General features: G+C 35.8%; 1 protein-coding gene across 9 annotated transcripts in view; it reads left to right on the forward strand.

The window, feature by feature from the left end:
- Positions 1-17,583, forward strand: part of CHD7 (chromodomain helicase DNA binding protein 7) — a 130,965-nt gene that overhangs the window by 91,429 nt on the left and 21,953 nt on the right. For all 9 annotated transcript variants that reach the window (XM_051770862.1, XM_051770823.1, XM_051770843.1 and 6 more), the window contains 9 exons: positions 1,610-1,665; positions 3,059-3,173; positions 4,535-4,618; positions 5,538-5,675; positions 5,772-5,893; positions 6,347-6,590; positions 11,260-11,436; positions 12,762-12,905; positions 14,191-14,446. In XM_051770862.1, the coding sequence (XP_051626822.1) occupies positions 1,610-1,665; positions 3,059-3,173; positions 4,535-4,618; positions 5,538-5,675; positions 5,772-5,893; positions 6,347-6,590; positions 11,260-11,436; positions 12,762-12,905; positions 14,191-14,446 (1,336 nt within the window). The remainder of the gene's footprint in view (positions 1-1,609; positions 1,666-3,058; positions 3,174-4,534; positions 4,619-5,537; positions 5,676-5,771; positions 5,894-6,346; positions 6,591-11,259; positions 11,437-12,761; positions 12,906-14,190; positions 14,447-17,583) is intronic.

The raw sequence follows: 17,583 nt of genomic DNA on the forward strand, positions 1-17,583 counted from the left end.
CAGATAATGTGATCTTCATTTATTAATGCTTCTTTTTTCAAAGCAGTTTTGATCTCTAAATATGAATACCTTCTTGAGAAAGGCCCTTTTAAATTTTTTGTTTAAAGAAGAATCCTGATGGTCTTCAGATTCCTTCCTTTGACAGTGTCTTTGTAAGTGACAGAGAAGTTTCTTCCCTGTGTTTAGGGGTTGGGGATAGTTTGAACAGTTTATCTTCTTTGATGGAGGATTCAAGAAGATCAAGAAGTAGTACCAGGAATACCTTATCTTCTTCCTTTTCTTTAGGGAGAAATTGTTGAAGTCTGGTGTTGTTCCTCTCTCTAGAAAGGAACACAAGCAGACTGCTGGAGTGATATAAATGGTAAACTGATAAAATCCCTTGCTAGTCTGGAAGCAAAGAAATACTATGTGAATCAGGGACTAGAAATTAATGAACTTTACTGTGCTAGAACACAGTTTAATTCAGTTGTTACTGTTCCTTAACTGGACTGCTGTGGAGGTAACATCTAGCCAGCAACTAGGAGACAATTCAAGCTTTAGTGTAGTCTCTCTTGTGTGTGTATATATATATTTTCTCTCTCTTTTTAAAATGTGTGTATATAAATACAAAGAGTGTTGACTTACACAGCAGTCAACAGTTTTGTCTATTTAGTGCTGCATACAATATTTATTACAGATGTTGTTGTCCCTGATAAAGTATGTAAAACAGAAAATGCTCTTCTATTTAAAATTGTTCCAAAGTTCATTAGTAAACACAAACCGTTAATGTTGTGACATAAACTGAATTCTAATTGTGTGCCTGGTGCACTGTCCTTAGTTTGTCCTATGGCTGGGTTCAGGAGTAATTCAACAAAGTATTACATGCCATATGTTATGCAATACTTTGGCACTAGGGATGAGTTAAGGGTAGTCTCAACCCTTAGCACTGAATGCCCTTGGTTTTGCTGGTTTGTATCACAATTTTAACCTTGCTTTAAATGTAGGTTTTGGGTGTTAATTTAATTTGGCTGCTCTGTATGTGAGACATCTTGCCTGAGTGAATTTAATTGCACCATTGAGTAAAACTAAAGCCATGAACACTGATGCACTAAAATTCTAGCAGAGGTATAAGGTTTAGTTTTATATGGCTTCTTGTTTGGAGTTATTAACTATATGGAGGAATAAACCCCTTTTAAAACTCTTTTTTAAAACATTACAAAACCCACAATGTAAAGTTGCCATGAGCCAGCCAAAAATAATACATATGGCATTCAGGAGTGCAGTTGCTAATTGGCTGCTGCCTGAGAAAATGGTACACTTGGCTTCTACTTAACACTGTGGGTTTGGCAGAAAGCCAGATTTGGGGTGAGGTTGTGAATGAAGCTGCATGTGGTTAGGGAGGAGTTCAAATGATTCATGTCTTGGAAGTTGTAGTAAGCAGTGCACTATGTACTTGGGTAAGCAGCTGGAGGAAACTCCTCACTCATGTCCTCCCCCACAAACCTTTTCCTACACCTCTACTTGTGTATCTATGTGGGGACCTTATTTTATATTTCAGATAGCTTTTAATCATTTATAAATTGGGCTGTTTAGAGGTTTAATTCATATTTCATCATTTCTTTTCTTATAGACGGAGAACGGAGAGGAGATAGAAATAGAGGAATTCTATGTAAAGTACAAAAACTTGTAAGTAAAGTTATAAGTTTGATTGCTATCTTTAAGTTCATGTAACTTCCAAATAGTTTCCAGAAACTGGTTTTGTAACTGATATAACTGTTACTATCAAACTTTAAGCATATCTAATGTTTAATCCAAAACAATGACAAATAAACAGGGAAATAGCTTGCATTGGTGGTACTAGGTTTGATAGTGTTGTCTTAATTTGTGTTCTCTGCAAAATTAAATCCGTAGGTAAAGTTGCTCTGCTATTAAAAGCTTTAAGGCTCGTTATGCATGCAGATTCATGAGCTCATACATATGTAGCTGTGTAGGTCTAACTGCAACTGTAGAGTAATGTGTGTGCAAACTACTCAAAAATAACCCTTGATGTTGTTTCACAAACAAGATTTGTGTTCAACAAAATATCTAAGATAATAAAGGAGATGGCTTTCCATATTCGAATAAATCATTGTCCCTCCATAAGAGGGATGTTAGAGTGGTGAGAACAGCATATTGTTTTACTTCTGGACTCTGAAACTGCAATGCAGTCAGTATTTAAAATAAAATACTTCAAAACTGGATAAGCTCACTTTTCTTGTAGAAAAATAGCTTATCTTTTTTAATTTTACCAAATTTTCTATCTGAGAGATAGAAATCTGCTGAAAGTGAGTTTCTTGCAGCTAACTGCATATAGTTGACTTCACTTTAAATATGCTGTCATTTTGCACCTTTTGCACTATATTGTTTATTGCATGGTGTTTAATTGCTTAATTGTAGTTGTTTAGTTCTATTACATAGACATGTAATTTTTGTCATAACTATCCATGTCTTAGCAATAGAACTTTTGACAGACTCTAAATTTATAGAGTGGGACAAGTCAGTTTGGCAGAGATGCTTTTCCTTACTCTGTGTTTTCTTAAAGACGAATTATTACCATGGAGCTGCATTTACAAGGGGTTTTCTTTTCTTTCTGTCAGTGTTAAAACTACAGTTGACTCATAAGCAACTTCTAATTACAATGCTGTTCTCACAAAAAAAATTTATATAAGTATGTTAGTAGTTAAAATGTTTGCATATTTTCATTAACTTCTGAAAACCCTACTCTTTGCTAGAATATATTGCTAAATAGTGACATTTATGATAAATGGCTTGTATAATATTTATGTTTTAAGTATACCCAATAAAAATCATCCTAGCTTTGTGCCAAACACTAAATGTAGATGGTATATATTTAAATTTTGAGTGGGAGTTGTTTCTATTTCCTTTCAGGAATGATGATTTGTTAATAACCTGTATGATGAGAAAGATATAGTGTCCAGTTTTCCAAACATAGCACTACAATATCTTGTTATACTAGTGGGATACATAAGGATTGCAATGGAAGCAGTTTTGAGTAAGGTTTTTCTGTTTCATCTTCTAGTTCTTACCTTCACTGTCAGTGGGCATCTGTGGAAGAGCTGGACAAAGACAAGAGAATTCAGCAGAAGATTAAGCGGTTTAAGGCAAAACAGGGCCAGAACAAATTCCTTTCAGAAGTACGATTTGTTTATTTCTTTTGGGTGTTTTAAGGAATGTTCTTATGAGTTCTTGTTCTGTATACGAGCAGAACATTTTGAATAACTGTGTGATATATCAGTAGCATTTATTCTGGTATAAAGCAGAACCATTCTGGATGCAAGTCTTGCAAGTCTATGAAACTCAAGTGATCTATCCTGACTCTATACTTTTTCCTCTAGTGGGTTTTTTGGGTTATTTTTAAAGTGAGTGGCCAGTTGTTTGCTTTGTAAGCATGACTGAATCAGTACCATGTTCCTTTTCTCGGGAGCTGATTATTCCAGAAAAAATGCATCCCATTTTTCTGTGTTATGGACTGCTGCTCACTAGGGATTCTAAGCTTTTTATCATCAATTTAATTTCACTTAGAGCCATAAGCAGTAATGTGGCAGGGGTCCTGTCAATAAAAGACCAGATCTGCTGATTTGTGTCTCTGAAAGCTTACCTTTCAGTAAAATGCTGTCTTTTAAGAAAAAAAAAATGAGGTTCATCAGCTACTGTATTTATTTATTTATATTTATTTTACTATATCATTCAAGCCAAACAAAACCTGTTGCAAATTGAAAACTTTCATCTGTTCTCAGTGAAGGCACCTGGAATTGCTTCTATATTCTTTTTTTTCATCTTTTTCCAAGTGGATCACAAGTTATTGTAAATACTTGGAATTTGTTCTTGCTTTAGAAAAAGCTTTTAAAATGTACATAGTCTTTAGTCCTTTTGTCTGTCTCTTCTGTTGGAGGATATACTAAAAATATAAAATTAAACACAGTGCTTTAGTATGCAAGTGTATCCTGTAAGTTGTTGAAGGAATAAGAAAGAACATAACAAATTGTGATTTTTTGGAGAAACTGTGTATGCATGCATTGTCTTTTCTCTGTTTTTGAAATAATAATCTTCGAATCTTGCTTATAAAGCTGTTAGACGATTCCTGTAGTTAAGATAATCCAAAGGCACTTAGTGTACAAGGCTCTAATTTCTTTATTGCAAGCTGTAGTTTTCAAGAATGCTAAATGCATTGCATGCCATAAGCCTTTTCGATTGCTCATTAGTGAATTGTAATTTCACACTTCATTTAAAATATTCTTAAACATTCTCTCACAGTAAAAGGTTTCACACAGTAATTAAGAGGCCCAGTTAACAAAGTCTGAGAAGTCTGATTCCCTCACGGGGAATGATCTTGCTGAATTGTAGCATTTCAATTAACATGTTGAAGTTTGCCAAATATAAATTCTGTGTCACCGTGACCCAAAATATTATTGCGTGGTGAAATATATAATCATTTTTCCTCTCTGGAAGGGCTAATAGAGATATCTTTTATATTTTTCCCTCTCTCCTTGAACAGATTGATGATGAACTTTTTAATCCAGATTATGTGGAAGTTGATCGAATCATGGATGTTTCACGTAGCACAGATGATAACGGAGAGGTAAACAAATATTTTAGTGCATCTGTAGCCATATAGGCATTGTGTTTAGAATTTATTGTTTAGAAATGTGAATACAATAAACACTTACAGAAGCTACCACAGTATATGTGTGTATAAAATAGGAACGTGTTTGAGAAAACATTGACTAATATAGCAGCTTCCCTAAAATAAAGAGAGTTAAGTGAAAATTCCAAACTTCTTATAAGTTACCTATATTTAAGACAAAACCTACCACAAAGTAACCAAACCAGAACAACAACAGAGGAGTGGTACTTAATACAGTAGGAATATGATATTCATGCATGTAATGCAGAATTTAAATGAAAATTGCAAGAAAGAGTCTTAGTTAAGTGTCATAATGGTTTAGACATGGTTTGGACTACCTGTTGGGGAAGAGTTCGTGAATTCACTGTTGCTTCATTTTTAATGACTTGTTCTACAGAACAAGATAATTTTTTCTTTCTGGAGATTCCTTTTTGATCCTGGGAGACTAGAAAGCTTCACTGGCTGCGCCAGTGTTTCCATATTGCTCTGTCAGTGAATGGCAATGGTTGAGTTACCTGCTGGGAAGTTTTTGATGACGCTAATAAAAGATAACTGTTGACTTTTTTCAATATGTAGTAAGTCATAGAAATTGTAAGGGTTGAAAAATTAATATTGTTTTACTTCTAAATTTTAGTCTAACCTTAGTGATTTCAAATGTAGTGTGCTCGTTTTAGTGAAAAACCTGCATTCCCCACATTCTAATCTTACTTCGTTAGGTTGTCAAGGTGTCAGCCTGCTCTTAGCTTATCCTTTTGGCTGATTCAGGTCTGGTAAAGCTTTTTGAATTTTATCTGGCCTGCAGATCTCCTGTGAAAATGGTTACACTTTTATTCTTTCTATATTGTGATGTGATATTATTTTTGTCTTAACAAAGCCTGTAACGCATTATCTGGTGAAATGGTGTTCGCTTCCTTATGAAGACAGCACTTGGGAGCTCAAGCAAGACATCGACCAAGCTAAGATCGAAGAATTTGAGAAACTGATGTCTAGGGAGCCAGAAGTGGAGCGTGTGGTAAGAATTGGCTCCATATAGAGGATTTTATTTGAAAATAGTAAAGTAATGTGGTCTTTTAGAAACCACTAATGGGATTTGCTGTATTTGAAACAGGAGAGACCTCCTGCCGATGACTGGAAGAAATCGGAGAGTTCCAGGGAGTATAAAAACAATAACAAACTCAGGGAATACCAGTTGGAGGGAGTAAACTGGCTTCTTTTCAATTGGTACAACACGTACGTAAAACATTGCTAACTGCTGAATTCTGCTTTGGAAAAGCTTTTTATAGCTTATTTGAAATAATAACCTTTTAAAGTAATCATCTAAATTGAGGTTTTAGAATCATTTACATGTCTCATTTTTTGCTGTGGGAGTCATATACAAACTAATTTGGGGTGGAACATGAATATTTCAGATAGATTCTTGTGGCAAATGCTTCGGGTTCATGCATACCCCCTGCTGCCCCTTCCTTCCCATTGTGAACTTGAGAGGTACATAGAACGGATATATCCATGCTTATTGCATCACAAATCATAACATTTATTTAAAATGCAAAAAGATTATGATGTCTTTTCAGTGTAAACTTGCAATTTTAGAAATATCTGGTTTATTCAGGCTATCTTCTTACTGATTTTCTATGTTTTAAGTTAGGAATAAATCATTCAGACTGTCTTTATTATTGTTTTCAGACGAAACTGCATTTTAGCAGATGAAATGGGGTTGGGAAAGACTATCCAGTCCATTACGTTTCTCTATGAGATATATTTGAAAGGAATCCATGGTCCTTTCTTGGTTATTGCACCATTGTCCACAATTCCCAACTGGGAAAGGGAGTTCCGCACCTGGACAGAGTTAAATGTGGTTGTGTATCATGGGAGTCAAGCAAGTCGACGGACCATTCAGTTGTATGAAATGTATTTCAAAGATCCACAGGTAAAAGCTCTTCATGATTTTTCTTTTTTTTTTTTGTATATGCCTTAGTGTTGTTTATTAATTTAAGCATCAATTAGTTTTGCAGTACTGATATGTTAGGTTTTAGCTAATAAAGAAGATATGTGTATCAATAAGGAGAGTGCTTTTTAATAGCAACCAATAGATCAGCTGGAAATAGAAGGGCACCAAGGGATGGTGCAACTCTTGTTTAGAGTTTCATTGTTTCATGAAAGGTTTTTGTTACTATGCATTCCTGAGGAGAGCTGGCAGAAAACTACTTTAGTTGGAACTAGGCTTAAAAATCAATCTTTGCCTACCATTCCAGGAAAGACCTGCTTCCAGAAATTAGACTCGTTGATGCTTCTTTATCAAATTTTGTAAGTCAGAATATATTTTGAATCTGTGTTACTGTGCTCAGGTTGAATAGTTCCTGTGAGTGAAGGAAAGCAGGTACAGAAAAGGTTAGGGGTAAAAACAAAAACTTATTTGGAAAACAGAAGATAAGAAGAGCAACAGACCTCTACTCTTAAGTGCATGGCTTTGCCCAGAGTAAACAGAATTGGGGGAAAATACTGTGCATACATCGAAAACATTGCAAAACAATATAATCCTCTTCAGTTAAGAGGAAAAATGAAGAGTGGAAGGCCAACCTGATTTGATATATTGTGGAGTATTATTTTTAACTGATCTTAAGGAAGTGATAGTGGTGAATTCATACATTTAGATTTTCTGTAAAGCATTTGATTTTATGCCACTGGATATTTTGATTAATAAACTAGAAGGATATAAAATCAATATGGCACACATTAAGTGGATTTAAAACTGGCTAACTGATATGTCTTGATGTAATTGTAAATGAGAAATGATTTGCATTTCCAGCATAGTTCTTCAGGGATTGGTTTGTGTCCATGAGCTATATAACACTTTTATCAATGACCTGAAAGAAAACATAAAATCATTACTGAGGAAGTTTTCAAATGATGCAAAGACGGGGAGAGTGGTAAATAATTAAGACAGTTCATGCATACAGAGTAAGCTGTGTTACTTAATAAATGGGGTCCAAGCTAACAATACTCAGAATAGCTAAATATAGGACTGTCTGTGGACAAGGAATGAAGATTCTTACTGTAGGCAGAGAGCTCGGCCCTGAGAAGGCTATAAGACAAATGTAGATTCTTTTGTGCCGTGGCACACGACCAGTTAAATATGAGTTCATACTGTGAGACTGTGGTGAAAAGGGCTAGTGTGTAGGAGGCAACAAATCTTTAATAAGGATGAGAGAAGTTACAGCGTTCTTCTCTTTGTCAGTAATGTGGTGGGTAGTCCTGCTTAGCTTTCACTTCCTGTCCTCAAAAAGAGTGTTGAAAAACTGGAGTCTTAGAGCAAAGCTATGAGGGTGTTTGCAAGATATAAAGTATGCTTTTACAGGGAAAGAATTGATTAAAAACTCTTTTGAAGGTGATAACTGTGGCACAACGTGACATGCCATTAGGACAAACAGAAATAGAATCACGTACTTAAATATAGTAGAAAAACACAAAGTAATTTATATTGGTTAGATGTTACATCTATTTGGTCTTGACAATAATCGTCTCAGCAATTTATCCAAGAAACTTTCAAATCAAAATCATATGCCTGGTTGTTAAAGATTTAATTGAATAACAGTTGCTACGCTGAGGTCTAATGGTCCAGAGAAGCTGTGGATCCCCCATCCCTGGAAGTGTTCAAGACCAGGTTGGATGGAGCTCAGCAACGGAGTTTAGTGAAAACTGTTCTTGTCCACAGCAGGGGGCTTGGAACTAGATCTATAAGGTCTCAACCCAGGCCATTCTATGATTCTATGATATTCCTTATGATCATTATCATATTTAGCTTCTTACCTAGATGTATAGTGTACAAATGAACTGGAATTGAAATAATTTTTTAAAATAATTTCTTAGCAGAGATTGATATTTTGTATACTTTAAAAATTTGGATTTATATAAATACTGTCTCTACTGAAGTGTTTCCTGTGTTAAAAATCATGTTTGTTGGTTATTTAAGCAGTGCTTGTTCTCAGCATGTTCTTCCCCTTAGGATACAGCAGTTACCTAGCATGAAACCTGAAGGAATGTCATCAGAAAAATCCCACTTACTGTGCAGATTCTTAGTGTTATTTTGGCAATATTGTTTCGTTGATCTAAAGGCTACTAAAAGGATTTACAGCAAGACGCTGCAGAAAGTTTTGGTCTCCCTGTTGCCATATTCTTAACTCGCCTCTCACAGTGAGCATGGCAGTCATTTAACCCCATAGCGAGTAATGACAAAGCACTCATGGCAATGAGAAAATGAATCATTTTCTGCTAGCTTTGCTCCCTGAACTGGCTTAAGAGGAGATTCAGACAATTGTTACATTTGCAGATAAAGGAGAAAGGGAGTGAACTCATCCTTTTGGTGGTAGCTTAGATGTGTCACCTTCTGTGTTCCATTCTTTGTAAGATGGTGTCAGCTGTGAAACGCATGTTAGAAACTGAATTATGGGGGAAAAAGTCTCTTCGTATTCTGACAAAATAGTCCCCATGTAGTGTTCAGTCTGGCATTCTCTGAAGTATCATCATTGGGTGTACGATGGGAGACAAGAAGGGAGAGAAAGAAGACAGGATTTGGCAGTTTCATTTCTAGTTCCCTTGCCAAACATATCAACCAAGACATCAGCATCTTTGGCTTTTTAGGTCTTAATGTGAAAAGAAGCCTCTCAAGCTGAGCTGTTTCTCAAAAAGACAACTGAACATTGAGAAAGTCTGAGTGGCTTTGAAGGGCTGTAACAAGAGACAGCATGCATATAAAGCACCTACCCATCTGCAGTAGTGTGGGTTTTCAGAGTCAACACCAGTTACTAGAGTCAAGTTGTTGTGAAATGCTAGAGAGTTGTTGATGACAAAATAAGTTTCTGCAGTGGTGTGACTTCAACAGTAAGGATATGGTATTACCAGAGACGTTCTGCTTGTGAGATTCTCATAGAGAAGTCTATTCTGGTGTTCTTGAGCAATATAACTGAAAAATCCTTCTAGGGGGCCTTCCCTGGGTGGAATATCAAATAAAACATTTGCTTTTCTAAAGTGTTCTACCTCTTAGAAGGAGTTCTATTTTAAGATCAGGAAAACTATATATGCCAAATAGAGCTAATGACAGAACTCTGTGAAAGAGTTGACTTGTTTGTGATAGAAGTTTACTTGGCTCATGAAAAGGTTACAGCATTTCAATTTGCTGGCTTTCAAAGCTGCCCACTTAGTATATCTTCATCTGCTGTTTGTTAAGTAGCAACTTTTTCTGTCTCTAAGAAGATAAATGTTTCTGGACTATGCCATGAGAAAGCATAGTTGAGCAGGTCATTACTCCCTCTGAAATGTTCTTGGTACAAGAAGGCAGATATAATGCTGAGTTCAGGATATCAGGTTTCCAATCATTTTATTCAATCAGTAGCCAGTTCTGATCTCTTAAGGTTTGGAAAGGGTTATATGCAGGTCACTTATAAAAGGATTCAGTCTTGCACAGGTCCAAAGGAAGAAATGGTCACCTTACTGTAAAATATCTCTTTCTTTTGAAATGTATTCAATATACAACCCCTGACATAGTCCTGCTTTGAAAACATAGAATGGCTTTGAACTTGTGTGAGGCCCATCCTTAGAGAGACAGTTTTTCTGCACAGATCCAGTGACATCGGAGATACCAAATTGCATTTTTCTTTGAACAGCATTGGGAAGGAGCATAGCATAATATCAGAAAGATGCTCATTACATGTTCATAAGTAAAGTTTGTTCAGGCTGGGTTTTTTGTAAAGGCTCTTTGTATAAGTGCTGAAAACAAGACTCTTAATGAATGATAGTGAATATGGTGCCAGACATCAAGTTAATTGTCTTGTTAAACTTTGCTTAATACAGATATACAAAAATATTACGGAATTGTGTGCATTCTCCATATAAGAGTTTAAATGTTTGCTTCTTTCAAAGCTGTTTACTAGAGTTGTTGTGGATGCCCCATCCCTGGAATTGTTCAAGGCTATGTTGCATGGAACTTTGAGCAAACTGATGAAGTAGAAAGTGTTGGGGCTCATGGTGGGGAGTTTGGAACTAGATTGTCTTTCAGGTCCCTTCCAACCCAAGCTGTTCTATGAATTATAGGTGTTTTGAATACTGAGTGTCTACTAGGAAAAAATTTACTGGAGAGCACAATATTCAAATAGCCATAAAAAGGAAACCTTAGTGCACTTCTGCCCTATTTGGATTGTCTGGGAGGACCTTCACATACCTTTGATTTTAAAGAAAAAAAAGAATTCTCTTGGCAAAATCTGAAAATCTTGTTTGAATATTGCAGCAATACATTAATGCCTCAAGGCATTAGTATAATCCATATGAATTACAGCTGAAATACTTGTATAACTTCTTTGTAATGAATGTGCAGTGGTTCTGTGGGCCTTTTTACAGGATTAAAAACACCTATCATGAAACCAGCAGCAAACTTACGCATTTGTATTCCCTCGTTTAATCAGCAATAATGACTTAATTTACTTTTAATGAACAATTTGCTCATTGTACTGTTCTGTGTTTTTAAACAAAAATTTTGAAGATGAAACAAATTACTTCCTTTCTTTGCTAGGGAGTTTACTTTTAATGTTTGCTGTTCTTTTTAGGGTCGTGTGATAAAGGGGTCCTACAAGTTCCATGCCATTATCACAACATTTGAAATGATCTTGACTGACTGCCCAGAGCTGCGTAACATTCCATGGCGTTGCGTGGTCATTGATGAGGCCCACAGGCTGAAAAACAGGAACTGTAAGCTTTTGGAAGGACTAAAGATGATGGACCTGGTCAGTGCAAACATATGTATTTTTATAACTTCTGATTTATGATTTAATCTGGAAGTAAAATAAAAGGTTTTCTTCTGAAGTAAATCATCAAGTGTTAAGAAGAGTGAGGTGAAGGAAAGCAGATGAGAAAGTCTGTAAAATACCCGGAAGCATATGCATACCTTCAGTTTTGGAGTGCTGGTGCTTAATAAGTTTTTTCATTGATTTAGACCTAGAATTATGTGGATTCTTTTAAGAGAACCAAGATAAATTTGTTCTTTCCTTTCTGTCCTTTCGTGTGACTTAACCCATAGTCACTTCTTTACGCAGACATTTATTTAAAAGTATAATGTGGTCGGGAGACCAAATTCAGCCATGAGAGTTAAACTGCTCTGCATTAATATCAGCTCTGATGTTAATTTGTTGTGTGGCCTTAAGGATGTTCTTTCAGAGTGACTAAGGAAGGGAAAAGTAAGTTTGTTTCTGATGTTACATAATTATGTAATATGTATACAAAATAGGTGTATCAAGCACACAGAGAAAAATAAGATAGTGTAAAGGTATTTACCATTTAAAGGGCACAATAATTATTTTTTATGGTCAGAAGATTCTTTTAAAATGTGAGGAGAATGCAGTCCTGCTCTGTTAATAACTAAGTTTGTAAAAATACTGTATACAATTTATTGTCCTTATTACTGTTGCTAGTAGAGGAAAGCTGAACTTATAGTAGTGGCAATAGATAGAGATATGGGACTTCTCACATGGGTTCTTGTTATACTTCAAAATTCATGTTAGACTGTGGACTAGTTGCTTAATCTCTCTGTGCTCCTCCTCTAAAGCAATATGTAACTCTTACGAGTCTCTGCCCATCTCATGCTCTGTAACATTTTAGTAGGACAGTAGAACTCTGCTTCAGGTTTACTGTGTTGGAAACTTACACCTGCTCTGAGGAGATTAATGCACTGAGGTCTATTGGATGGATGTGTGGTAAATCGGTGGATTTTTACTGGAAGTGATGGTATATGTTCAGCTGTAATTTTGCCATTTAAAGTTCATTGTACTTGTGAAAGAGCTGGGGTGGTCTGGATCAGTAAAATCTCTTCTTGTGCCTTGGAGGACTTTTGGAGGTGCTTAAGTTGTGAAGTATTTTTCTGAGCTATCGCTGAAGGGAGGCCAGAGTACCAGTTAGAAATGTCTTGAAAAGAGTTTTATGTAAGTAGCTGGGGGAGGGGAAAGGAAGCAAAGATAAGACAGACATATGGTGATGAGAGGAAGGAATTTTGTGTATTTTTCCATTGAAAATTAATTGAGATGAATTCTTAGGCAGCTATTTCTTAACCTTTCAGGAGCATAAAGTGCTGCTTACTGGAACCCCTTTGCAAAATACAGTAGAAGAGCTATTTAGCTTACTTCACTTCTTGGAACCAGGTCGCTTCCCATCAGAAACCACATTCATGCAAGAATTTGGGGATCTTAAAACCGAAGAGCAGGTAAACTTATCTTGCACACTTACTTTTCTGTTTAGATATTGTGAATTTATCCATCTAATTACATCTGAACTTCATTACTTGTTTTTACAAATAATACTTATTTGCTTATTGGAAGACCATGGCGGGTTTATCCCTATGTTTTTGTTTGTTTTCATTTTGTTAAGTTTTTTGCTTTTTGACCAAAAGTTACTTCCCTTTGTTAAAATGTAGTGTTTAAAAATAGGGGTCGTGTGTCTTGTAGTGCTTTCTGGATAAAAATACTTCTAAGAGAATTAACTTGTCAGTTGACATTCTTCCTCAAGTATCAGCATCAGTGTCCTCTGTAACTTCTGTGGAATTAACATCTGAGAGTTTTCAGTAAATGGAGGGAGGGGATTTTTTGACTCAGAAACAGATTTCTCAAGCTGTCCAATAAGAGATGCTTAAATCAATATACAGTGCAGCATGTTTTGTATTGGAAATGTAAAATGTTTCCATGCATGTATGAAATTTTTTTTAAAAAACCAAATCACCTTAACATTAGCAGTTAACTGAAACATGGCATCTTCATTTGGCTGTTTGCAACCTATGACAATAACTGCATGCATTGTTGTGTGCAGTTTTGTTCTCTTTGTCTGAAAATTTGATTTCTGATATCTTTTAACTTTTGTCTGCTTGAATTACAAAAATTTGAAGTAACTTAGCTTTTTTTTTTTTGAGGAAAATGGGCATTTCCTTCTTTCTCCCTTCCACTCTTTAGGATGTGTTTTAAAGTGTATGCCACAAAACCTGGAGACACTAAAAATTATCAGAGTCTTAAAGCTAAAATGTTTTCATTTTTAGACCAGGCCTAAATAGTTTTCTACTTAAGCGGATGTCAAAACTAGGGAAATAAGAAGATAATTAGAAGCAGATCTCTGAAGGAGGAAAATAGCATTAATCACTGTTTAGTGATTAGAAGTGAACTGGAAAAGTTAGATTTGCCTATATAGCTGTACTCAGGGTTAGCTTTACATGACTTGTGTGCAGTACTGTCCTTGTCTAGAAAGATAGTTCTGAGGTCTTATTAATAACAGACATCACTAAACAGAAGGGCTACACACTAAACATTGACTTTAGAAATGTGTATGTCACTGAGTTAATGAGAACTCAGTCTCTAGGCCATTGAGGAAAGATTTTTTTACAAATGCTCTCTACTTGGGATTTGAGGTAGGAAACAAGGATTTTAGAATTAAGGAAATTGAAAAATGAATATTTGAAGCCTTGCAGTTTTAATTCAGTTATTTATTAAACATCTGTTTTCCAGGTGCAAAAACTCCAAGCTATTTTGAAGCCGATGATGCTGAGACGTCTCAAGGAGGATGTAGAAAAGAACCTGGCCCCCAAAGAGGAAACAATCATTGAAGTTGAGCTGACAAATATTCAGAAGAAATACTATCGTGCTATTCTTGAAAAGAATTTCACATTTCTTTCCAAGGGTGGAGGTCAGGCAAATGTACCTAATCTTTTAAACACTATGATGGAACTAAGAAAATGCTGCAATCATCCATACCTTATTAATGGTAGGCCTCCTATTTTTCTCCTCATTCGAAAAATGGTTTTAAGGATATTTAATAGGTACAAATTCTATTCCAGTGTGTCTTTTTGTTTATTCATGTATTTTAAGTAGAAAAGTGAGATAGCCTTTTAGGTTTCAAAGGTATGGATATGTACTAGCCAGGACAGCACTGCTTTTGCAGACATCTGTGCTTTTTTCTACGGCTTCCTAGCCCTGACAAAGTTAGTGTTGGTATTATCAAGTTTTCTTTCTGTTATTTCTGACAAACAAGACTTCAGTTATCATGTGGGTTGTTGGATGCTGGCATGAATATGGCAAATTTTTTATTCAGAGTTGTAGTTAGCTGCTGCTTAATTTCTTGATGTAGAACATTATTAGATAGTGACTTAAAATTTCTAAATAGAAGTTGCAGGCTAAGAAATCATGACCAGACCTCCTTTTATAGCCACATGTTATCAGCTCATTTTCTTAATATAACTAGTAAGAAAAAGATTAGTATGAATGTCATCTTAGGTTTTAAAGGTTGCTTTTTGGTGTGATGCTATTGGTTTTAGATCAGGATTACCCTTGACAAGTACTGTAGAATCACAGAATATTTTAAGTTGAAAAGAACCCATAGAGGTTATTGAGTCCAGCTCCCTACACCTCACAGGGCTACATAAAATTGTATCATATGGCTTAGTGTCATCCAGATGGTCCTTGAGCTCTGACTTGTGGTGCTGTGACTGCTTCTCTGGGGAGCCTGTTCCAGTGACCAACCTGGTGATGAACCTGCTAGCTATAGCTGTCTGAAGTATGCTGAACTTGTACGTGTTGGTCAGTTCTTCCCTTTGAGGTTGTAACACAAGCCTCTGTACAGGCTTGCATTGTACTAGTTTCTTGTTTCCCAGCTCCTCTTCCTTACTGTATATGGTTTATGTTATGGTTGGTTTAATGCTGGTTATAAGCTTTATGATGGAAGACTGTTTGTTTGAGACTGTTGATTGAAGACTGTTGTTTGAGAGCCATATGTGATTTCAGTTTTTTTAATTGTATGACTTCCATATTGCAGTACTTAAGTTTTTTTTCCTTGACATTTTTTGTTTCAATGGGAGTGGGGGGAATGCTTAAACTGATTCATGAAATTACATCTAGTTATATTTCACGCACAAGTAGTTATTCCAAAGATATGACAAAGGGTTACCCCAGAATGCTTAACTCAGCCATGCTGGTGGCTGCTCAGTTTCTAAACTCATATGAACATTCAAGTAAAGTAGCCTTGTGGTTCTGGTGCAGGGTTTGTTGGGGATATTTTGTTCTGTTTGTTTGTTTGTTTTACATTAATCCATTATATGAATGACTTCATCAGAAAATAGTTTAGGATGTTCAAGTTATGAGCTTCTGAACCTGATGCTTCTTGGCATTCAGATAGTTCTAACCTTACCATTATTTTTTCTTATTTCTTGATTGCTAAAAGAAATAAACTGAATATTTTGCTGCTAGTTTTTTTTGTCAAATAGAGTTTATCAGTAGTGCTTGCAGTGTTGCCTACAGCAGTGATCTTTTTTCCTCAGAAGGCTTATATCATTTAATGTCATTTAGGAACTGCTGAAGTCCAGGTGGTTATTTAGAAAATTTCAAATATTTTTTTATGACTGTATCTTTACCCTAATAAAAGGGTTTGTCTCTTGAATGCATTTGCCTTTATAACATTTTTCTGATTTTTGAACCTTTGGACATGCTTGGTCTCACTTAGCAACATGGCAGGTGGGTCAAACCTTCAGATTTGAGGGAAAAAAGAAATAAATCAGCTGTTATTAGCGTGGAGATGGAACTCAACAAATACGTCCTTTGTAGTTCTAGGACAGAAAATACATCCTATAGTTGTCCAAACCCGAGGTTTTATTTTATTGACTGTAAATCAACATCTTGGTACTTAGTGGGATGACACAAGTTTATTCTTCTTATTATTAGCATTATTAATATTATTATTATTATTATTATTGTTGTTATTATTATGTATTTCTCTTAAGAAGTCTTGCTGTGCTAGTACTTACAGCTGCATATTGTTCTGATGAATGATTTGTTGCAGTAGCAAGTTCTGTTCTTGAGACTTAAATGGTTTTTTAAAGTTTTGCTGAATCTTTCTTCCTTTCTTACAAGGTTGCAGGTTTTGTGAGCAAGCAGTATTGCATGTGTATTTGAATATCCAAATAGAACACTGTACGTTTTGTTTTGCATAAGAGTTGCAAGCAAGTCTTCTGTAGATTCTTCAGTTAAGGTTATGTGATGGAAGTAGTAGGGTAGGATTTGAATGTAGAGTGGCTTTTTTGTTTGTTTTTTGATTGATAGATGTGTTCTGTGGTCTGCTGAGACTGTGAGTAGACTTCTAGAGGTAGTTACTACATTTTGTGTATTCTCCAACCAACTTGGGCGAAGCATTGTCTGTCATTTTTCTTAGAACTGGACTCCTTGTTTTCTCCATAGCAACCATTCCCAAGTATTTATACATCATTCCTCTTTCTCTGTCTCCAAGAGCCAGCAGTGGGGAATGCTTCTGTACTTACACATCTTACAGCGTTGAACACTGGAAGGGTTCCTTACTCTGTTTGTTTTGCTCTCTTGAGCCCTGGAAGCCTCTCATAATTAGGAATGGAAGTGAGGATTTGATTTCCCTAATGGACCAAACCTAGACACACATTCATATACTACTAAAAATCAACCAGGATAGGAACTGTTGTTACAGACCCGCACGTACTGCATCAAGTAACTTTTGGGTAACAGGATGCTCAGTGTACGTGACTTAATTGCAATTGAAGTAGTAATTAAAAAGACGGGATGGTCATTTATGGGGTTTAGCTAGGACAGAGTTCTTGAAAGAGCAGGTTTTTGGAGGTCATGGTCTGGTTTGGATGTGGGTCTTGCTGAAACCAAACTCTGCTGTAAATTTACTGTTCATTAGAACAGTTTGGGGGTTTGTTGTGGTATACTTGGCTTAGGTGGTTTGCTTTTGCAGATGGTGTTTGCATATTGGTTTGCTTCACAGTAGTAAACTTAAATTTGGATATCACAATTGAATAAGAAATAATTGATGTTACTGGGAAAGATCATTGAAGTTACTGTGTATGAACTACTTGGCAGTCTACTGTATCCTGAAATTGC

Source organism: Manacus candei, unplaced genomic scaffold, assembly GCF_025592945.1.
Source record: "Manacus candei isolate 608988 ecotype Guabito, Panama unplaced genomic scaffold, ASM2559294v1 h1tg000008l, whole genome shotgun sequence".
Taxonomy (NCBI): domain Eukaryota; kingdom Metazoa; phylum Chordata; class Aves; order Passeriformes; family Pipridae; genus Manacus; species Manacus candei.